The sequence below is a fragment of the Choristoneura fumiferana genome, chromosome 18 (genome assembly GCF_025370935.1).
Source record: "Choristoneura fumiferana chromosome 18, NRCan_CFum_1, whole genome shotgun sequence".
In the NCBI taxonomy this organism is placed as follows: Eukaryota; Metazoa; Arthropoda; class Insecta; order Lepidoptera; family Tortricidae; genus Choristoneura; species Choristoneura fumiferana.
In genome coordinates, this window is record NC_133489.1 from 18,332,928 (window position 1) to 18,357,094 (window position 24,167).

The window sequence follows — 24,167 nt, forward strand, 5'->3', positions numbered from 1 at the left end:
TCTCTGAGATTTATTTTATTGATTACCATTACCTTGAATTTTCTTTACAATTAAGCATCTTGCGAGCATCATAGCTCTGAAATACAACCACTTAGAGCAGGCAGACCAACTAGTTTCAGCGGCGGTGATGTCATACTTGGAATTGGTTCCAAAACTGACCATTTCCCTTATCGTTTTTTTTTCACAACAATAAAGCGACTTGCGCGCGTCATAGCTCCGAAATGCAACCACTGAGAGCAGGCAGACCAATTCGTTTCACATGAGGAGACGCCATACTTTGAATATGTACTAAAACTAACCATTTCTGTTATCGTTTTTTTTTCGCAACAATAAAGCCTCTTTGATGAGCTATATCTCAAAGTTGCACCCACTGAGAGCAGGCAGACCAAAATTATTCACATCAGCAGACCACTCTACAACACATAAAAATGAGTCTAACCGTTTCCATGATCGTTTTAAAAATTCCTGCCACCTCTTAGACTATTAGCAAATATATAAATGCTAAATTTTTGATAATTCAGTTTTTTGTGCCTCCTGTAAAATTTGGTCAGATTGAGTTACGAGGTTTGCGATTTAGGCCGACGGTATGTATATTATAGTTCACGTATTTCAGCAGTCGGTGGGAGTTTGTCACTGACAATTTGTGCTTCGTGGAGGACGTCGGGCTCGGGCGGCGTAAATACAGATATAAATTCATCATTTGAACTCTTCATTTTAATTTACTTATCAAAAATTAATTCACCGGACGGAACTCAATGAACATTCTGAGTGAACATTACGGGTGACACTCTTTCCTTTCTGCGTGTTTATAGTAATGAGTCTCTGTTGTGATGTTTGTTGGCTAAGTGCAAATCAGGCAAAATGCTTTTCAGGTCAAATGCAAATCTGATAATTGATAAACGTTTCAGTCTAAATACTAATCCCGGCGTCCTTGCCTTGAAGTACCCATACCTAAATACTGAAATAAAGAGATAAAATGCAAAAATGCGATATATATATATACGGGTTGAGATATATATGTATAAATACGGGCGTCGACATAAAGCAGATAGTGTGGAACGAGAGCACAGTTTGTGTCAGACATGCATCCTATAGTACTTATCCTATTAAGTTTAAGGTATGCGCACGGCTTGAGTTCATTCAGAGAGAATGATGTACTGAAATATGACAATAGTGCTAAGAATAATGCATCAGAAATCACGGAGCAATGGATCGAACAGCCCATTGACCATTTTGTTGCAAGGAACAAGTTCTGGAAGATGAGATATTTCAAGAGACTTGATCTTTGGAAACCAAATGGACCTATTTACCTATACATTAACGGAGAGTGGACAGCAAGTTTCAGAAGTATACAGAGTGATCGCTTCTTGACATGTCAATTGGCAAGAGATACAAATGGTGCTCTCTTTTCAACCGAGCACCGCTATTACGGTGCGAGCTTACCCGTTTACCCAGTAACCACATCATGGCTGAAATTCCTGAGTGCGAAACAAGCGTTAGCCGACTTGGCCGAACTAATTAAACATATCAAATCTACTGATGAATTCAAATCGTCTAAAGTGGTAGTCGTTGGTGGTTCATATGCAGGTAATCTCGCTGCTTGGATGCGAGTACTTTATCCAGATTTGGTCGATGCAGCAGTGTCCAGCAGTGGACCAGTTTTGGCAAAGAAGGACTTTTATGAATATCTTGAAACTGTCAATGATGTTTATGAAAAGTACGGCTCCTCTGACTGTCTCAATAGAATACGAAGACAGTTTAGTCACTACTCAGAATTAATTAAGTCTTCTGGTGGAATTGAAACGTTAAAAAGAGAAATGAACATTTGCGATGAAACGGATATGTTCGTTGTAGAGAACCAACAGTTGTTTTTCTTGGAGAACTTCTCAGTTTTTCAAAGTAAAGCCCAATATGGTACTCCTGAGACAATAAGAAAACATTGTCAAGAGCTTTCTGAAAATAATTGGACGCATTTTGGGGTAAATTATAAGGATGGCAGCTATTGTAATGATTATAACTTTATGGCGCTTATTGAGGGTGAAAAATCGGACAAAAAGAGTGCGATGTTTTTTTGGTTATATCAGTCTTGTACAGAATTTGGCTATTTCCAAACAACGACTTCTAATAAGCAACCTTTTGGCAATGGTACCCCTGTTGATCTTTATATAAAATTATGCCAAGGCATATATGGCGAGGATTTCAACGAGGAGCGAGTGAATGATGGAGTGACAGAAAGTAATGTTATCTATGGTGGACTTACACCAAACGTAACCAATGTTATTTTCACTCATGGGGACATGGACCCTTGGCATAGACTGGGGGTACTGACTAATCTCTCAGAAACTGTTCTTGTGAGGATGACGAATGGAACGTCACACTGTGATATTTTGAGTCAATCCAGAGGAGAACCAAGTGCACTCATGGACGACAGAGAATATGTTAAGACTCTCATCAAGAAATGGATTGCGTAAATAAGATAATAAGCTAAAAACTATGCTATCGAAAATATAAACTGAAACATAGATAGGTACACAGAATAACCAGAAAAAGAGACTAGCGCTGGGAATCGAACCCAGGTCCTCAGCATTCCGTGCTCCGTGCCATACCCCTACACTAACACTGAACAGTGAGTGAACATCTCAGCTTGTTTGTTTCTTATTTAATAACTTAAGCAGCGACACTAGCCAAATCTATGTTTTAGCCCTCATCGAGAAATTTTCAACACTCTATTGGAACTAACCGCTCACCTGGGCAAGAGATGTCGCTATTAAGCAATAAAATTAAGATTGATTTTCGGAGTCTTTTTTTAATTTTTTATTTCAACTCCAAATTTTTGTTCCTTTTACGGTCGTTCCGTAAAATCCATTTCGAAAATACAAACTGAAACATAGATGCACAGAAAAACCAGAAAAAAATCGACCTGGACCTGGACCTGGACGTGGGACCTGGGTTCGATTCCCAGCGCTGGTTTCTTCATTCTGGTTTTTCTGCGCATCTACATAATTATGTTTCAGTTTGTATTTTCGATATGGATTTTACGGGATGACCGTAAAGTAACAAAATTTGGAGTTAAATTAAAAATACAAAAAACCGGCCAAGAGCGTGTCGGACACGCCCAAAATAGGGTTCCGTAGCCATTACAAAAAAAATAAGTAATATCTTTCTAAGATTTCGTATTTTATACGGAATCTTCCAAGTTTAGGTATATTTTATACCTTAGGCTGCTATTTAGAATAAAACTACTAATAATTCTCAAGCAAACTTAGCTGTTATAGTTTTCCTTGAAAGTTTGATATACTTTCCTACTACCATCATGATTTTTTTAAAGTTTTTCCACCCACCGGTTTAGATTTTAGAGGGGGGGGGGGGGCGCTCGATTTTAATGAAATTTTGCACTTTTAAAGTTTAATATTTCGCAAAAAAAACAATGAATCGAAAAATCGTCTTAGCAAACCCCTAATTGTTTTAAAAGACCTATCTAACGATACCCCACTCTATAGGGTTGGATGAGAAAAAAAAACACCCCCACTTACGTCTATGGGAGGTACCCTAAAAAAAATTATTTTTATTTTTTTATTGTACCATTTTGTCGGCATAATTTTACATATATATCCGTGCAAAGTTACGGCTTTCTAACATTGATAGTCCTTAAGCCGCGGAAGGACGGACAGACAGACAGACATGGCGAAACTATAAGGGTTCCGTTTTTGCCATTTTGGCTCCGGAACCCTAAAAAGACTCCAAAAACCAATCTTAAAAACTATGCTACCACAAATGTAGTACTTTATTTAGTAATTTAACAAAGAAATGCAGTAAATTATTTCTATCCCGCATAATAATAGAGCTACATACATTTCTTGTTTCTTAATAGGAATCGCTGGTCAACTTCAGTCAGTGTCATACATACAAAACCAAGATAAATAATGTGAATAAAATAGAAAGTTTAAAAATATTTTTTTATTTATCGATATACACATAATTTAGGTTACTCATTAACCAACACCCTATGTAACAGTATATAAGTTGGATGTTGATATCAATTAACCTAAGGATGTCGAAATTGTTACCGTTACGTTAAGATTAGTTTTAACATATAACAGTATGCTTGGAAAATGCATTTCGTTTTGTTGTGACAATTCGAAGAAGGAGTATCTTTACAATAGTATAATTACGTAAAACATTTAAAAGATACTTTATGGTAACCTAAGTAGCACCTGCAACTTTTAATTTTTAATAGGTATACAATTTTCAGTTTAATAAAAAAATATTAATTCTACAAGTAAACAATGTACAGGTCTGACAACGTCTATTCCAATGTTTGAAGCAAGTGATTTTGCAGACGCTTTAGATTAAGGCACTTAAATTATTGGATACAAAATTACGAACACTAAATCTACAGGGCTGTTTACATGATTGCAACATACTTTCTTCCGATCATCAGCACCTACTTTTTAACCCCCGACGCGAAAGAGGGGTGTTATAAGTTTGACCACTATCTGTGTCTGTATGTCTGTGTGTCTGTCTGTGTGTCTGTCTGCGGCACCGTAGCTCTTAAAAGGGTGGACCAATTTGAATGCTGTTTTTTTTAAATTGAAATCAGGTTTTCTAGCGATGGTTCTTAGACATGTTTTATCAAAATCGGTTCAGCCGTTTTGAGATATTGAACTTTTAAGTGACAAAATCGGGGTTTTCCAACTTTTCCAGTCTGTGTCACTTATCCTTTGAGTCTTCCACAGAAAAATGCAATGAAAGGGAAAGGGGGGAAGAACCTGTGATAAATATCCCAGAATATCCCTCTTGTTATCTACTGACGTGTTTAATTATAGCTGAAACTTGACAAGCTTTAGGGGCTCTTTCACCATCCATTGATTAGTGTTAACTGGCGGTTAAGTGTGATGCCGTCTCTATTTGTTTTGTTCGAATAGACGGAGACGGCATCACATTTAACTGTCGGTTAACGCTAATCAATGGATGGTGAAACAGCCCCTTAGTCTATAACTAACCTCGTGGCCGTGGCCTAGCCCCCGTTTCAGAACTTATCCTGTGCGAGTTACACTAAATCCGTCCTTTACTCCTTGACAACATTATAATGAACCACTATACAAAATTTGAGCTTTTTGAATCCTAGACTTTAGGCTGCCTGTTTTTAACACCGATGCAAAGAGAGGGGTGTTATATGTTTGACCGCTATGTGTGTCTGTGTGTCTTGAACACCCGATGCAAAAAGAGGGGTGTTATAAGTTTGACCGCTAAGTGTGTCTGTGGGTCTGTCTGTGGCACCGTAGCTCTTAAACGGGTGTACCGATTTGAATGCGGTTTTTTTTATTTGAAACTAACTTTTCTAGCGATGGTTCTTAGATATGTTTTATCAAAATCGGCTCAGCCGTTTATGAGATATTGAACTTTGAAGTGACAATGTCGGGGGTTTTCCAACTTTTTGTTAGTTAGGTAAGGTTAGGTTATTTTCATACATACCATTGCTAGAAAACCTGATTTCAAACAAAAAAAACCGCATCCAAATCGATCCACCCATTTAAGAGCTACGGTGCCAGTGCCACAGACAGACAGACACACATAGCGGTTAAACTTATAACATCCCTCTTTTTGCGTCGGAGGTGAAAAACTAGTATAACCTAATTAGTGAGACGACTTAGGCATGGAAGTATATTGAAAGAAACGTCGCACTTTGCCAGAAAATAATAAAAGTACGTAGTGCGTGTGTTTACGTCGATGTATCGCATGTTATAAGATTATTAGATTCTGTCAGGAGTTCGCCAGAGGCCTAAGCTTTTCATTAAGAACATTAATATTTTTTATTCTTATTAATGGTATTTTTAGTCGTATTAAATAGTAATAATTCGTACACTGTATAAAACTTATAATAAATTACATCAATCGAATAACTACTTAAAACATAATTTAAAACTAAGTTGGTATTGATATAAGATTATATTGAGTATTGGCGGAAACGTATGAAAAACCTGGAACATTTAAAAATAATGAAAGTTAAGTATGTTTTTTTTCTACGTTACACAATATTATTTCTAAGTTCGATAAAATAAAGAAAAGGAAATATATTTACAAAAGAAACAAGGAAAAGAAGAAACATTTGTAAAAAATTATAACATAATTTTATTGTGTAGGTAATTTAATAAAAAAAATTCAAACGTGTTTGAATTAAAATCATAAAATGTCGACATTGTAAATTACGTTGCCAAGTCTTATATTTTTTAAATTTTACTAATCACTAGTATTCATTTTTCTTTGTGTAAAAAATAACCAAAGCTTCCACCGATGCGAGTCACTATTTCACCTCAGTTAATGTCTTGTTTTCCCAACCCAGTTTTGACTAGGATTGACACAATTAATAAATAAATAGCAAACATTTCGTAAGTCAAAATGTATTAAAATATAGTGGCAGTGATACATTGTAGTCACAATATTTAATTTAATATTTTAATCTAACTACGATACGTTGTAATTGACAATAATGACCTAAGCAGAAGGTATATCTACCTATCTTTAACTCTATCTTATTTTAAATTTCGAAACAATAGAAAAGGCCAGTAACATATTAATACAATAACTTCAATTTATATTATAAAGAAAAACAATTCAAGCGGCGGACGCATTCAGTGTCCATTGAATATCAACGAAGAATGCAACAAAATATGAAAAGTGTACAACATTATCCCTACTGTACAATCAATTTTACAACCGAGTATTTACACTAACTATCGATCTGAGATACAGTCACATTGATATAACACAATCCTATGTATCCAATAAATATAAGCTTTCGCTTTATATATATGCCACGCTTTTCCTACATCGACATCAATGTAACAATATCCAACGCGTGTGTTTCTACCTAAACTTTAACATGCACACCGTAGTTTCCGTAATTTCAGGAGGCTATATACAATGAAAATTTAATGTGTCTTAAGTTAAGGTGCAATTTAATCCCAGTCTTCGATGTACATTTTTTGCTGTTGTTGCATCGGATAAGGCGGAAAGCCGCGCCCAGGCATAGGAAGGCGGCCGTACAACGCGTATGGATCGTAGTGCTCTCCATCTGTAAGGATTGTGGTCGTTAATTATAGTGCCAGCTACGTGACAAACTAGCAGGGCCTGTATCCGGGACGAGCAAAGTGAATTCACACTTCTTCCGGTGCCTAGGTACTGTTCGCTCTTAAGAGAAGTCTCATCGTTCCATTCTCCATACAAACGTAGTCCCGGTCTCATTTGAAAACTAGGCAACAGAAATAGATGAAATTTTGTAAGTAGACGTAATTATCTATGCCAGTGGTTTTTCAGATTTTCATATAATTGTGTAATATCGGAATTACAGGAGCTCAAGTCGTCAAAAAAAAGATGTCAACTTTGCACGAGAATTACAGACTAATAAATATTTTTTACAAAAATCGAAAAAACCACAGGCATAGAAAACATAATGAACATCTTGATTGTAAAATATCATTGATTTCTGTGCTATACTTTTCGTATAATATGAGGACAACGAAACCCAAAATTCAACCGCCCAAATCTTGAAAAGCCTACAGCTATCTCGATATAAATTACGGACGTCATTGCGGAAGGCATGGGGGGGACGGCTGCGAGCGCTTATGCACGAGAGATAAAGACAGCAATATCCCAAACGAATACTAACGCGGCCGCGTGGCTGGCAGGGAAACTTCTCTTAAGCATGTAGGTAGGTACCTACACAGTTACAAGTGTCTAGTATTTTGTTATTGCTCGGTTTCTGCTTCCTTTTTGACGTATCGGATAGAGACCATGTCACATTTAAATCTATTTCCTGTTAACATCACAATAATTATACCTGTTGGCGATGACATACTAAATAATAACATATTTCTAATTAACTTGGTGTTGATAAGCATTTGCGTAACATTTGCGTAGGGAGTTGTTTACGAACACGAAGTAAATATATATAATGTAGGACACAGAGTAAATATAAAGCAAATAATATTTATTTTATTGTGTAAATTTATTTAATTAAGAGTTTTTAAATGACGAGAGATTTATATTGTAAAATATCTCGTCAAACAGGTGAATATTGAATGAAATAGATTAAAATGCGACCGATACCTCATCTACAAATCAAAATCTAAGTAAGTGTCAAATATCAAGTGTTAATGTCTGTGCTCATATTCATGTCCATGCAACATAGTCGTCGAAAATAAATCTTGCGCCTATGCGGAACGAAAGTTAAAACTAAATTAGTTTTGGGGTTGAGACTTGCGCAAAAGCATCACTTGCACTATGATCTGTCTGCCTATTAGTTTAAGATCTCACCCTAAAATGCTGCATCTAACTACCTATTTAGTATTTGCTCTATGACTAAAATAAAAAGTTATAAACGTACGAGTACTCGTCACTGTCCCAAAAGCTGGCATGTTTAATTTTATTTCATTAGCAATATACAGGGTGTAACATTCATATCGGTCAGTATGGGAAAGTCTGAAACTATAAGAAATACGAAGATCTGTTCTTAGGAACCATGTCTTCGATTTTAATAAGACGAAAAACTGCATTCATACATTTCAAAAAAAACTTACTCGATTCGGGAATCAAACTCGGTCATTTTGAAAAATAAAACATACATTATTTCTATTTCGATATCGGTAGTGCAGATCATAAGCAATAAATGTTACTATGAAGTACGATATCTAGAATGAATAAAATGCACTGTATTTCATATTCTTTAATAATATAAGTTTTATTTTTCAAAACATCCGGGTTCGATTCCCGAGCTGAGTACAAGTTTTTGAAAATGTATGGATGCAGTTTTCCTTGTTATTAAAATCGATGACATGGTTCCTAAGAGCGGATCTTCGTATGTCTTATAGTTTCAGACTTTCCCATACTGACCGATATAAATGTTACACTCTGTATAGAGGTGACATTAGGGTGTCGGGCAGTAGGACGTTTACCTTATTGACCATACCTATTATACTATGTAACTTTTATTTATGTATCTGTCACTTTTCGTTAAATAACTAAGCAAAGGAAAATTAAGAAGAAAATTGTTTTCTAACACATTTTACGGATAAAATGAACGTTAACAAGCAAACAAAAATGGGAATCGATACCAATCGCACGCGTTGCCAAAAGCTTGATATAATTATTGATGTTAGGCTATGCTATACAGACAAATTAAATACAAATGATTGCTATTATAATTAATATATTTTACCAAAATCTAATTAATATCAAATTAAAGCAAAGAACTTTCGTGATTATCACTCATGATTAAAATACCTCAAACGGGACATAACACGCTAAATACACGAGTACTTAATATTTACCTTGCCGTTTCGACCACATTACAGTGGCCGTGGGTGTTAAGTCACGTCATTTCTCTTCAAGAATGGTGCGTGAAGCACTTGAGATAAAAAAAATATATTTGTAAATAAATAAATAACTGCTTCATGCACCATTCTTGAAGAAAAATGACGTTGACGTTGACGTGATTTAACACCCCAGACTTCAGCTTACTCGTGACCACGGCCACTGTAATGTGGTCGAAACGTTGAGGTAAATATTACTCGTGTGTTTAGCGTGATAAATCCCGTTTGTGGTATTTTAATTATAAAACAAAGAAACCTTACAGATGTGCAAATTAAATTATTAATCAGAACAACACATTAACAATAGTAACAAAAAACAAAAGAGTAAAGATGCTCAGAGAAAAGTACCTTTATATACCAGAAGGTCTAATAGGTGCTCCCACAGAAACATGAAAGGAAAGAAAAATTAAAATTGTTGCCACCCAGTGATGAGGAACACAATACTAGGAGTAACAATCCAAAATAAAACAAGATTTACTTGACTGAGGATGCAATCTGAAGCAGCCAGGCGTAGAGTAAGCTAAGCAACAGAAAAATGACGTTTAAATACCAATACTGGAGCGAAGAGCCTGCTTCAGGATGTTAAAGTGCGAGGTTAGTCTTTATGTACACTAGCGGGGCTGTTGGATGACTAGTGGACGCAGCCGGCGTTCCCTGTCGGGGTAGAATTGGTACATGAGCTTTTCCTTTCTCGGGGGTCGTGAGTACGCACCGATTCCGCTTTCGTATGAGCGCGCGTGCCAGAGGGCTTGTGGAGGCAAAGGGGCGTGAGCGTAAGGGGCCATGTGGGGCGGGAAGGGCCCAGGGTGGGCGTGAGCCACGCTGAATCGCTTGGTGGGTACTGGGGCGTCTTTGAGCGTAAGACGCTCTGCCATCGCCGGTAGTATCTTAACGCCGTTCGCCTTCACGAAGTTAGGTACGCGAGCTCGTAGACCACAGTAGTACGGGTCATCTGAAAATTGATAAATATGGGTTTATTTAGACGTTTAACAAAGTCTAGTTATACCATGTTCAAATAAAGAAGATACAAAGATGGTTAATTTTTTAAGACAAATTCTTAAGTTTTGTTTATGTCATAATAAAACAAAATTGTATTCTGTAAAACTAAATTAAGTCACAGACGGATGAGCAGACGGACAGACAGACACACGGATGGAAATCGCAAAGTTGCTTATTAAGAATCCTAAAAGAGTTTTAGCACAATCAAAAATCAAAACGTTCATTCTGTGAGTAGGTAGGCCGCAGAGGCCTTTAAACTAAATAAGGTATGTGGACTCATTCACTAACAATAATTTGTTGTGTCTGTGTTAGTTTTAAGTAGGTATGATTCGCTTGATTGATGATGTTATTGGCTTTCTGTTTAGTACCTATAAGTCCTACCTATTATAATGTACTGCATTGCTGTCGATGCCCCAAATAAATAAAATAAAATAATGGTTTAGTTCGCAATGAAGTATAATAGAAAATCTAGTAAAAACCTGGTCAATTTGAAATAGAAACACGTTCTCGTGGTATAAGGCCAAAGACCCTAGCTAGATCTACGATTTCCTTCGACTCGCCGATCTGAACCACGTGACAAGACGATGTTCGTAGAACCAGATAAACAGAAATTAATGTCTTATCAGAACTGTCCTAAAGCCGCGAACATGCACGAATGTGCACGGAGCAAGGTACATTGAACATGAAAAGCGATTAAACTAGTTGTCCACAGGCTTTGACCATACGGCGTGCGTGCCGTGTGTCTATGTCCTATGACCTGCAATTTATTAGGTTGGTAAAATACATCTGTTGATAAATATAGTCTTGGTATTCTAAGATGTTTCACAAAAGTATACAAAATTGTTTATTTTGGTTGGACGCGTTAAGGATAGAAATAATAACAGTCACATCAGGTCGCGCCTAGACTTTAATTCTTCCGTTTAGTTTTATACGTCAATCTATTATATATTGCTAGGTATATTCGAATTCAGTTAGGCAAGTGCTTGGCTATCACCCTATCACTCTTGAACTTATAACAAGAGAAATAGAAATGTCATCGTTTGCATTCTCTTTAGTAAAAATCCTAATCATATCGTTACTTTTTAGGGTTCCGGAGCCAAAATGGCAAAAACCCTTATAGTTCCGCCATGTCTGTCTGTCTGTCTGTCCGTCCGCGGCTTTGCTCAGGGACTATCAATGCTAGAAAGCTGTAATTTTGCACGAATATATATGTAAACTATGCCGACAAAATAATACAATAGAAAATAAAACTATCGACATTAAACACACACGTTTTTTGAGTTACCATCATATAGATTTTTAAAATCGATTCTGGGGGCACGGTAGTGCCCCCGGCAAGTAGAGCAAAACAAAAACAAAGGCACGGCCGTAGCATACTTTTCTCGAAGCCATTCAGGCTATTTTCAACATTACGGTTTTGTAGAATTAGCTCTAATCTACTATTCTTATATAATAATTTATAATTACATAGTTTTGTGGCTTCCACAGAAAGAATGAGTTATACAGGCGAGATAGGCGCCAATCAGGGTCAGTTTCATGTAAAAAAAATGGTTTTCAACTTTTCCTAAACACCTATTTACTCGACACCTTTAAACACGGTAAGTCAGGAAGAATATCAACCCTAAGCCGACTGCGTTCCAAATACCGCTGGCAAATATCAAGGATAGCTCCAAATGTCAGCTGTTTGCGACACGGAGGCATTGTTTAAGGTTAAGAGTTCGAGAATTGAAACGTAGTGTTCGGGAGTGCGCGAGCCAAGGTGAAGTGTGGTCCTGACACTATGGTGAGTGATGTTTTGATAGTTGATGTACCTGAATGGGACGGTCGAGGACGAAGATAATAATATGTTTACACTTTACTAATGAACTAAAAGAATTTCCTTGCTCACCCGCGACCTTATGATAGTTAAGCTTATGCAAAATATGCGTGTTCATGCAGTTCCTCCACCTCCACACTGTAAGAACACACACAAATACACAAACCCATCTATCACCACCACCACACCACACCGACGCGCTTCGAACTCAACGAGAGCTCATCTTCAGAGTAACACAACCGTACACCATGCTACCAGTCTATTTTTAGTCTTACATCTGATTCAATAAATTACACTTTACTAGTTTGTCGCTGTCACTTCGTTTTTTTTTTAATTGTCGGAATACATACGGTGACAAGGTACTAAAGTGCAAGGATACCTATTTTTGACCTTAACTGTACAAGAGTACTTGAACCATTTTCACTTTCACGTGTGTTGATATTTTAAAAATATTTTGTTAGGTAATTTTGAGTTTATAATATGATCACAATTATTATTCACTTTATAAAAATGGCATTTAAAAAATAAACTGTAAAATTAATCGTTTAAAGGTTCTTAATTCAGTTTTGTCTATAAAAACTACTCTGATTCTGTAAAAAATGTAATACTACCTACCCTTTAAAGCGAAAATATCCGCCTATTATCTAGCGAGTATTTATTTTAAAACAATATCATTTTTTGTAGTTTTATTCTATGACAATCAATATTATTCATATATTGTTCAGCTTAATTAATCTATAAGTCTACTTACCATATTTTTTATTATCCTTCCCCTTGTCAGATTTGCCTCTAGGAAACTGATTCGGCAGACGGTTGTCCTCAATATCATCGTAGTCCGGCTGAAAATAAAAAAAATGCTTATGTTAACCAATAAAAACTACAAACCTTTCATTCAGTTACCACTTTTTACACAAACAAACAACGTGAAAAGGAAATAGAATGACTATTGAGCACGTTATTTTATTTTTTTAGTTAGTATGTAGGTACTCATACTAACTAAAAATATATTTATTTTTGTGCTCTATATTTTTTGCTACTGCAACTGCAAAAAATATAGAGCACATCATTTTAATAAGGACGTAGCTTGTTTAAGTTCCGACCAACGTCATGCTTTGGTACACATTTTACTAACAACATATTATTTAGATTTTTGTTTTTTTTTAATTGTATATTTTTTTATTATATTTTTTTTTAGTTTTATTGATTTATTTTGATTGATTTTTAGTTTTACTAACATGTGACATTACTTGTCTCCACTCCCGAACTTTGACGCGTTTTACCTTTATATTTTTTTATGGTTGTCAAAAGGAAAAAATAATGTCCAATTTTTTTAAAAATCCAACTGGTCTTATTACTTACTAAAGTTTACTCGCGGTTTCGCACGCGTAGATCATTAGACAGCAGTTGAATTGAAATTCCGGGATTTAACAAAATTCCCGTGTGAATTACCAAAAATCACATCGTGGTTGCATTAAAAACGGCTATGCAAAATGTCATGACTCTATCCTCAGCGGTTGTTATTTGGAGATTAAGGGGCTGTTTCACCATCCATTGATTAGTGTTAACTGGCGGTTAGATGTGATGCCGTCTCTTTTTTTGTTCGAATAGACGGAGACGGCATCACATTTAACCGTCGGTTAACGCTAATCAATGGATGGTGAAACAGCCCCTTAATTAAGTTAATGTATCTACTCCAATAATTATGCGTGATACTTTTATTTTCTTTTAAAAATCGTTAATAAACATTATTTGTTCGTTTTTAAAGAATATAAAAGTCTATCACGAATAATTATTGGAGTAGACACATTAACTTATACATTAAGAACAGTTCTATTTTTAATTGTCATTCAATTTTTATGGAATAATCGAGATAAACTAACAAAAATGCAACGTTGCCAGCTCTGCAGGTATAAACGCTCTTAACTTAAATGCTCTATAAAATTGCGAAATAGCAGATCCATTCAAAGCCAATAAAAACAACAACTTTGATTTGACATTTATATAAATCTGCATTACTTGACTTCACAAATGTATTCAGATTCAGTCTGCTATCTTTAACAAGTCACATTTTTTACAACGTATTTGAGATAGTGGCTAGAAATTGTACAAAAACAATGTGCTAATAATCGTCTAAACCCACGCCAAACCAAGATTTTATCTTATAAGGAGATGATATCAACAATAATGCCTTATATGACCGTCATATAGAAGAAGGATCTTATCATCGGGGTAAAATTATGAACACTACCCTTCGAACGACCGAAGGGACATGCAAAATATTTATTTTTATATTTATGTATTTATTCTTGTATTTATTGATGACAAAGTTAAGGGTATGTCAAGTTGTCACTTAAGTTTCGTCAATTTTATTGTTAGAGATAAGTACCTAATGATTAATTGGTACGAAGTTAATGTTCCTGAATTGATTCAAAATTTTATATCTGAAGACCTGGTTTACGTAAGTGGATAGAATTTTTTTGTTTATTATAAAAATAGACGATTCTTCTGTTAATGTCTCTCTACCTAATAAAACCTTTTTTTCTTTTCTGTATCAGAGATTTTGTTAAAAAAACTAAGACTATAAATAAATACAGCAGTCTAAAAACTAACGATAGGAATTTCAAGTGAAAAGCCCTTTGATCCCCAAATCAGATATATTAAACCTTAGTGATGTTAAAGACAACATAATAGTTATTCAATGAGCGCCGGTCACGACTAGATGACGATGCAGCAAGGTCTAGAGAAAGTCACTCAGAATTGGAGAAAAAACGGGAGGCGAGACTATATCTGAAAAGCGATCAAGAGGCTTGTACGAGTCATGTTTGAGTTATCATGATTGTGTCATGATTTTGGTATATCTCAATAAATTATATGCGCAGGAGCTTGGGCTCTTTGAAAAAAAAAGGTTAAGGCGCGTATAGCGTATATAACAATATACGCGCCACTGAGTTCTGTACCTAGAACAGGCTACCTCCTTAAAATCGTAACTTTCGTTTCGCTTGTCATGTGCGAGCCATGTTGAGGACATCTGCAATTCCAAAATACGGACACGAACTAGAGATGTGGTGACAGTTTCTAATAATTCACGGTTAACATTACACATTTTACACCCGTCTAGAGGAAGATGATGCTGCACGGTGACATTGATACGTCAAAACATCAAACGTCAACCAATTTTAAATCATTTTTAATCAAAGGTCAGTTAAATGATTGCGTGTGACTTACGAATAAACAATAATATGTCCGGACAAACAAAATGAAACTTTAAGGGTGCCATATTGACCATGGAACCCAAGAAATAGCTTTAGTTACGAATCATTTGCCGGTAATAATGTGACTATTATGAGTCGTGAACACAAAGGATTACATTGTTCTTGGAATGTAAGGATAATTGTGTATTACCCCAATTATCCAGACACGTCTGTTGATACGACAGGCAGAGGTTCTTTTGCCGTAATTATATGGACCTTGAAATCTGAGGGAAATAAGCTTGGAGCCGTATTTTAAAAAGGACTAAAAAGTATACAATCATCAACATAGAGGTAAAGAACATTTGCAATCGTTATTGCTTTATTCAAGCACAAGTTGAAATAAAAGTTGGTGCTATACTCAGGGTGTTTTAAAATTAATTTGGAATATTTGACTGAACCCTTGTTTTCATGTTTCAAAATTTTTTAAAATTGTGGTTAACAATTATGTCTTCCTGCATTGCTCGATGTTCAAAGGCGTGAGACGTTGCTTGACGATATTTTAAATAGAATTTTTCAGTTGAACTAAACCAACCCTCAGCTGAATTTTATACAGATTTGTATTCTAAAATACTTTGTATAAGAGAACAAATAAGAATAAACGCTTTGGAATGGTTTTGATAAAAATGCTTCTTAAAAAGGTCGTGTGGCTTTTTTCACAGAATGTGTATTTCATTATTCTTCTCGGGTGACACTTTTTCGCATTCGATTTGCATTCATCGGTCCCTTATCGCCCTTAATGCATTTGTGGGGCTTGAAAAATTGTTTGTGTCGCTAAGAGCTCCTCAAGATTTATTGTAGTGGCTTTAGGTATGATTTTTATTTTTACGGTCTCAGGTTTTTGACAGGTTGTAAAAGAAGCAGGTAGATTTAGTGAAGTTATTTTAATGACTAAACTTCCAAAATATTGTTATGATTAATGTTTAGTATGGGTTTTAACTTCGTAGTTAACGATTAGAACGTTACGAAAACGAATGTGTATGACTTTAGTCTCAAGTGATTGGGCCTCTCCCACGTATCCTATTTTAAGCTGTGAGCTAAGAAAACTTTTGGTAATCACGTGCCATGCATCTTGAATAATAAGGCCGCTTGTAGACGTCCGTTGTTTTGCACCGGACAACAGACTTTTTTTTTGCTGGACTTGCAGTGTTGTATGGCTTAGTCGCCGGACAAGTGTCTGGTGCCTGTACACACATTCATTCAATGTAAGCCATACAACACCGCAAGTCCGGAAAAAAACGGTCCATTGATGGACGGTGATAACAACGGACGTCTACAAGCGGACTAATACGGCTCGTCTAAATTAGAGTTAGGTACCAGTTAAAAAAATAAAAAATAAAATCCTGAGAATTTATTGTATATCTGTTTTCTTCGCAAAGTAATATGCAATTTAAAAGTCATATTATTAGTAACTTTGTGCACTGTGGATCTCGATTATGCTGTTTAGTAACGTTTTAACCAAAAGATCTAAAAAAATCACTCGTTGCAAATTTTAATCTAAGTAGTACATAGTTAGTATATATTTCAAGTATTTTCTGAAAATCCTTAGATTTACAATATCCGGTCATAATCCTAAAAAGAGTCTCTTGAATTCTCAGGACGAATGCTGAGATATAGCAACCATGTCTAAATGTAATTTACTGGTGTTACAAGGACTTCAGATTCGTCCCGCGAGAAAGTTAAGCATCAAAGAACAGACTTCGAATAAAAGCCGGCATTATGACCGAGATGATAAATTCGTGGGGCAATTTTCACTTGCAAGAATTACCGCGGCGATTGGCATTGGCAACCACAACTCGTGTTACGAATATGGAAATGTTTTTCAATCATGTGCGAGGCGGTATCTTAATTTAGGCGCCATTAAATTAATTTGACATGAAGGGCAGGCCGTAGTTACGTTTGATAAATAATCTGTTGAAAATTGAATTGTTGTCTGCGAGCTAATGGTGTGAGAGGTCTGAGATTGAGCGGAGCGGGAGCTTCAAATGGGTTGAAAATAACTTAAAATATTATGGCAAGTATACAGGCGTCAGGAGTAGCGAAATACTGCTCCGCATTCTTTTCACAGATTTAAAAAAACTAGCATATCAATGAACAAAAAAAACACGGTTTGATACCAGCTAAAAATTGCACTTTAGTATTTAGTTTATCAAATACTTCAGTAACTGATTGTGTGACTATCAAAAACGGAATTGCAAATCCAACAATAGCTTAATACGTTAATACTTAAAAATCTGTCATTGCTATGTAATTTTGAAACTTGATAATTGAATCACGTAGGTTCTATGTCTAGTATTTGTGATTTGTGCGAGTCTAAACGTAAGATAACATCGTCACGAATTGCGAGCGAGTTATAGATTCTGAAAATTGCGTAGATTATCAATTAGTCGAATGCAATTTGATACTATTAGGTATACTTGTAAAGGCATGTTCAAGGACTATCGACATTATTAAATTTGACATTTGAAATCTAATTCAGGCACATTTATAAATATACCCTTTACAGTGGAAGATAATTAATGGCCTAGATCTGGTGCCCTAAAAACGCAGGCCTTTGTTTTTTTAGTCATTAAGTTTTTGTATCACTATTGTATAAAAAACCTGAGCCTTGGGTAAGCTTTTGGTTTAAAGTTTAACGTATGAGGTTATGGGTTATTTACGAGTAATAAACGAAACAAAACGTCTCAAATCCATTACAAAATGACCTGGCGTCGACTGGAACTACCTAGTTTGTGTTTGGTACATTAAGTGTTAGCTCGAATATAAGTATAGTCGAGGGCATAAATATACATAATATACTGACATAGCGTCAAACTTTCGCGTTACTACTTAAGTAAGTACTTGTAAACTACTGAATAGATTTTAATGAAAATAACACGTAGGTACCTACGTGACTTTTATTAGGATGTGCCCATGGGATCAAGATAAAACTTTGAAATCTTAACCGCTGGTTTCAGTATGAAATTTTTAGACGGTTGATTTATATGTAACGTCAATGAAGACCACAATGTAATTTTTCCGAATTCCCATGAGAATTTAGTGAAAATCCCAGAATTTTAATTTAACTGCTGAATTTAATGTTTACGCGTGCGAAGCCGCGGGTAAACACTAGTCTAAAGTAATCCTAAAGCCCAGTTTACACCTGCAAGGAAAATCGTGCAAGTTTCATTACATTGCGGCGCTCGATTGACCACTTCAAAGTCTTTAAACTCGTTGGCTTTACGGCCTCGCATGTATTGCAACTTACATTATTTTTCTTGCTAGTCAAAACCCGGCTTTCGACGTAGCGTACCTATTAGGGTCCGGCTACACGCTCAATCATAGGTACTTGAGTAAATTCTAATTTGCACAAGCATGCATGTGCGTTAAGACGGCAAAACGGTATACACACAAATGGCTTTTGAACGCCATACAGTTTTGGGTCAATTTTTTCACAAACCGTTTGCGCATGCAAGTCGCTACGTGTAGCCGGGCCTATAAAGTATTAAAGTCTTACCTTAGGAATATCAGCAGGCCCATAACCGGTCTCTCTTGGCGGCAGCTTCGGTGGCTTGTCACCTCGTCGCTGGCCCATCTGCATCATGAGCTGTTCCCTCGTGGCCGCGACAACCCCGTGCCCGTTCCCGAGCCCGTAACCAGAGCTTCCCGAGGACCCTGAACCGTTGGCAGTGTTGGTAGCGATGCTGTACGGGTCTTCGTCGGGTATTGGTATGCGAGGGCGGTTCTTAATGTCCATTGGTCGTTGCACTGTGGACAAAAGTTTAGTCAGTGTATGTTTTTTAATCACGTGCGCTTGATCCGTGATCAGGTGATCTAAAAAAGAAATAATTAATAATAGTAACAAATACATTTTCAAGGACTATAAGATGTACGTCCGACTGCAGGGCACAAGCCTCCTCTCAGAATAAGAAAGCTTGGGCCGTAGTACCCATCCAAACCCAACGCGGATTGGGAACTTCAAACACACCATTAAATTTCTATGTGGTGGTTTTCATTCCCCGTAAAGCTCGTGATACACTTCAAATGTGATATCGCATATATATAAATTCTGAAAAGCTCAGAGGTGCGCCGAGCTCGATAACGACCCTGTTATGGATATAAGCCCATAGGTCAAACCAAGCTACAAAATTTCAATTTTGGAGTAAGTACATGTTATGTTACCAAAAATTCACGTTGTGAAAAGACGCAAAATTGAATTCCAGATTTCATAATGATTTTTTTAAATCTATGTAGACCTTGTGGTGTCGGGTTAGAATTACTCCTCTCCATTTCTTCCGTGGATGTCGTAAGAGGCGACTGAGGATATAGGTTAAGGTATACCGTAGGCGACAGGCTAGCAACCTGTCACTATTCTACCGTTTTTGTCAAACTTAGAACCTAAAATTGCTAAAACTGGCTCCAAAGCGGTAACGTTTCGTGTGCTCTGCCTACCCGATTTGGGAATTACAGGCGTGATTTTGTGTGTGTGTGTGTGTGTGTGTGTGTGTGTGTGTGTGTATGTAGACCTTTGTAGTGGCATAAATATACCAGATATCAAAACGAAATCAGTTAAAATTCATCGAGAAATCAGAGAGACGAACATTTTCATCGATATAAAATAAAAATAACACCAATAAAACCGTCCAAAATCGAATAAACATTCCGAACGTTTAGCGCCTGCAACTGCGCAATCATCGACGACATGAATGTTGCATCGTGACGTGGCTCAGATGGCAATCATGTCTCTTCACGACTACGGCAACCTACAGTTATTAGAGACGTTAAAGGTTGAGGGTTTCATTATTCTAGGTCATTGTCTTCTGACACCTTTAATGTCACTAAGAGATCACCTATTGATTCGTCATTATCATGAGCTTAAACATTGTGGAACTAAAATTAAGCTACGACCTTTACCCTTGCTGTGCTGTAACCACACGAATCAATTAAAATCTTATACGAGATACTAAAAATACGAGTAAAGCGCCCTCTACGTTGGCAATGCCTTTGTTTTTGTTGGTAATGACTTGCAGATAGGTGTACGTACATATGGGCAGCGGTTACGCTTACCTTTCTCACTTTGGTCGCTTTTACCATCAAGTAACCCACTTGCTGATTCGATTTCCTTCTTGTAAACTAAAAAAAAAACTGTAAGTTAGCAAGATTCAGAAGGAATATCCAACTAAATGTCTTTTTCCCAAGTTTGTAAAAAAAGTATTTTTAAATATGCATGCGAGTAGTAGTTTGTAATTTTTGCCCATTTAGATCGGCAACATATTTATTATAACACCGTATTTGTAGATTCTTCTGGGCTTTGGTGATTACTTACCCTTTTTACTACCTTTACTATCAAGTGACCCACTTGCTGATTGGACTTCCTCTTTGGTCACTAAAAAAAACTAAGCTACATTAATATAAAAATATAAATCTAAATGTATGCTTTATCGGTGAACATGTTTTATTGATATTTCATCATCATCATTGAAGCTGAAATAGTTCGGAAAAAAAGTTAATTTTAAATGAACATGCAAGTAGTGGTATGTAATTCTAGCCCATTCAGATCGGCATAACCCCATAGTTTTTAGATGCTTATGGGCAGCGGTGATTACTTACCCTTTTTATTATCTTTACCATCAAGTGACCCACTTGCTGATTGGATTTCCTCTTTGGTCACTAAAAAAACCAAGCTACATTAATATAAAAATATACATCTAAATGTATGCTTTATCGGTGAACATGTTTTATTGATATTTCATCATCATCATTGAAGCTGAAATAGTTCGGAAAAAAAAGTTTATTTTAAATAAACGTGCAAGTAGTGGTATGTAATTTTAAGCCCATTCAGATCGGCAACATATCCATAACCATTTTAGATATTTATGGGCAGCGGTGATTACTTACCCTTTTTACTATCTTTACCATCAAGTGACCCACTTGCTGATTGAGCTTCCTTTTGGGACACTAAAAAAAATTCTGAGTTAGCAAAATTCATAGAAAAAATTTCAACTAAATGCACGTTTTATCAGTTTACATATTTTATTGATTTTTTTATTATTATTGAATCCAAAGAAGTTTTTTTTTTAAAGAATAATGCAAATAGTGGTATGTTATTTTAGCCCATTTAGCTTGCCAAGATATTTGTACGCCCACGATTTGTAAATGCTTATGGGCAGCGGTGATTACTTACCCTTTTTACTATCTTGACTATCAAGTGACCCACTTGCTGATTGGACTTCCTCTTTGGACACTAAAAAAACTAAGCTACATTAATATAAAAATATACATCTAAATGTATGCTTTATCGGTGAACATGTTTTATTGATATTTCATCATCATCATTGAAGCTGAAATAGTTCGGAAAAAAAGTTAATTTTAAATGAACATGCAAGTAGTGGTATGTAATTCTAGCCCATTCAGATCGGCATAACCCCACAGTTTTTAGATGCTTATGGGCAGCGGTGATTACTTACCCTTTTTACTATCTTTACCATCAAGTGACCCACTTGCTGATTGAGCTTCCTTTTGGGACACTAAAAAAGCTCTGAGTTAGCAAAATTCATAGATTTTTTAAACTAAATGCACGTTTTATCGGTTTACATATTTTATTTACTTTTTGTCATCATAGAAGCCAAAGAAGTTGGTTTTTTGTTAAAGAATAATGCAAATAGCGGTATGTAATTTTCGCCCATTTAGGTTGACAACATACTTGTAAGCCCACAATTTGTAGATTGCCTATACGCAGCGGTGATAACTTACCGTTTTTACTATCTTTACCATCAAGTGACCCAATTAATGATCGAAATATTTTCTTGAACACTAAAAAAAAAACTATAAGTTAGCTTGATTAAAAAAATCTAACTAAATACATGCGTATTCCTTTTAATATTTTTTTTATCATCATTGAAAACCAGAAAATTTGGAATAAAAGTATATTTTTAATCAACATGTATATAATGGTTAAGCTATATTTAATTTTAATCCAGTTAGGTGGGAAATATATTTATAACCCTACCTATTGTTTGTAGAAGTTTATGGGCAGCAGTGATTACTTACCGTTTTTACTATCTTTACCATTAAGTGACACACTTGCTAAACTGATTTCCGTTTTGGAAACTAAAAAACAACTGTGAGTTAGCAAGATTCATAGAAAAATACTCTTTTGAATGCACGCTTTATTTTGGATGGTTGGTAAAAAAGGTAAATTTTAAATGAACATGCAAGTAATGGTGTGTAGTTTTAACCCATTTAGGCTGATAACGTTCTTTTAACACTGCGGTGTTTAGATATTTGTGGGCAACGGTGCTGACTTACCCTTTTTATTATCTTTACCATCAAATGACCCACTTGCTGATTGGACTTCCTTTCTGGACGCTAAAAAAAACTCTTGTTAGCATGATTCAAAAGAAATATCCAACTAAATACATGCATATTCCTTTAAATTTTAATTGTCTTTATATCATCATTGAAGCTAAAAAAGTTTATAAAAAAGTAAATTTTAAATGATCATAAAAATAGTGGTAGTTGGCGACATATTTGTTACCCCGCGGCTTGTAAATGTTTATGGGCAGCGGTGATTACTTACCCTTTTTACCATCTTTACCATCAAGTGACCCACTTGCTGATTGGACTTCCTCACTGCTCACTAAAAAAAAACTGTTAGTTAGCAAGATTTATAGAAAGTATTGAACTAAATGCACGTTTTATCGCTTTATATGTTTTATTTACTTTTCATCATCATCATTGAAGCCAATTGAAGCCAAAGAAGTTTTTTTTTTTTCAAATAAATATGCAAATCGACTTTAAATTATGTAATTTTAGCCCATTTAGGTCGAAAAATATGTTTGTAACCCCACAGTAGTAGGTAAAATGTTCATGGGCAGCAGTCACTACTTACCCTTTTTATTACTATTTTTACCATCAAGTGACCCATTTGCTGATTGGACTTCGTTCTTGAACGCAAAAAAACTGTAAGTTAGCAATATTCAAATGAAAATATCCAAATGAATATAGGTAAGTATGCATATTTCTTCACATGTTTTACTGTTTTTTTTCATCATTATATAGTAATATAAAAATCCAAGCAGTTAGTAAAAAGATGATTATAAATGAATGCAGTGAATAACTTATAGCAAAATAATTACATATAAAAATCCTACCGATCTTGTACATGGCTGAGGATAGCCATAATTACTTACTTACCAGCTTTATCATCAGGTGACCCTATTGCTGAATTGGTTTCATTGTTGTTCACTAAAATTACATAATAAGTCTAGTTAATGAACTAAAATAATTTCCTTGCTTACCCGCGAACTTAAGATAGGTAAGCTTATGCAAAATATGTCACTCTGAAGATGAGCTCTGGTTGGGTTCGAAACGCGTCAGTGTAGTGTGGTGGTGGTGATAGATGGGTTTGTGTGATTTGTGTGTGTTCTTACAGTGTGGAGGTGGAGGAACTGCATGAACACGCATATTTTGCATAAGCTTAGCTATCGTAAGTTAGCGGGTGAGCAAGGAAATTATTTTAGTTCATTGATATGGACCTCCGCAAAATAACGCCTGATTCAATAAATTATTTAAAGTCTAGTTAGCTATACGTTAAAATATCTACTCGTAATAGAAGTACAAATCAACGCACGTAAAAAGAGCTCCTAGCGATGCCTGGTTTAATAATAGTTGATTTTACGTAGGTATTGCAATTGCAACCCATAAAGTGATTTACAGTTCTACATTTAAAACAACAGATATTTCATCTGAAAC

The 24,167-nt window shown here is 35.7% G+C and overlaps 2 protein-coding genes and 1 long non-coding RNA gene across 3 annotated transcripts in view; 1 reads left to right on the forward strand and 2 right to left on the reverse strand.

The window, feature by feature from the left end:
• The first annotated feature begins 1,076 nt into the window (after positions 1–1,076).
• Positions 1,077–3,917, forward strand: LOC141438398 (putative serine protease K12H4.7). The gene is made up of 2 exons (XM_074102259.1): positions 1,077–2,626; positions 3,872–3,917. Exon 1 carries the CDS (start codon positions 1,083–1,085, stop codon positions 2,469–2,471), a length of 1,389 nt encoding a protein of 462 aa, XP_073958360.1. The 5' UTR covers positions 1,077–1,082; the 3' UTR covers positions 2,472–2,626; positions 3,872–3,917.
• A 25-nt stretch (positions 3,918–3,942) lies between these two features.
• The window catches only part of LOC141438397 (uncharacterized), a gene marked incomplete in the record, with an annotated part of 108,557 nt that continues 88,332 nt past the window's right edge, over positions 3,943–24,167 (reverse strand). Inside the window, 8 exon segments of the mRNA XM_074102258.1 lie at positions 3,943–7,075; positions 10,084–10,323; positions 12,938–13,025; positions 18,931–19,181; positions 20,481–20,546; positions 20,740–20,799; positions 21,024–21,083; positions 22,167–22,226. Of these exon segments, the coding sequence (XP_073958359.1) occupies positions 6,960–7,075; positions 10,084–10,323; positions 12,938–13,025; positions 18,931–19,181; positions 20,481–20,546; positions 20,740–20,799; positions 21,024–21,083; positions 22,167–22,226 (941 nt within the window).
• LOC141438400 (uncharacterized) lies at positions 22,256–24,152 on the reverse strand. The gene is made up of 3 exons (XR_012452480.1): positions 23,610–24,152; positions 22,993–23,052; positions 22,256–22,781 (listed from the first exon to the last, which is right to left on the reverse strand). It is a non-coding gene; the product is annotated as an uncharacterized lncRNA (long non-coding RNA).

Coding starts and splice junctions, on each gene's coding strand:
- LOC141438398 (XM_074102259.1), top strand. CDS start 1,083: ATGCATCCTATAGTACTTATCCTATTAAGTTTAAGGTATGCGCACGGC.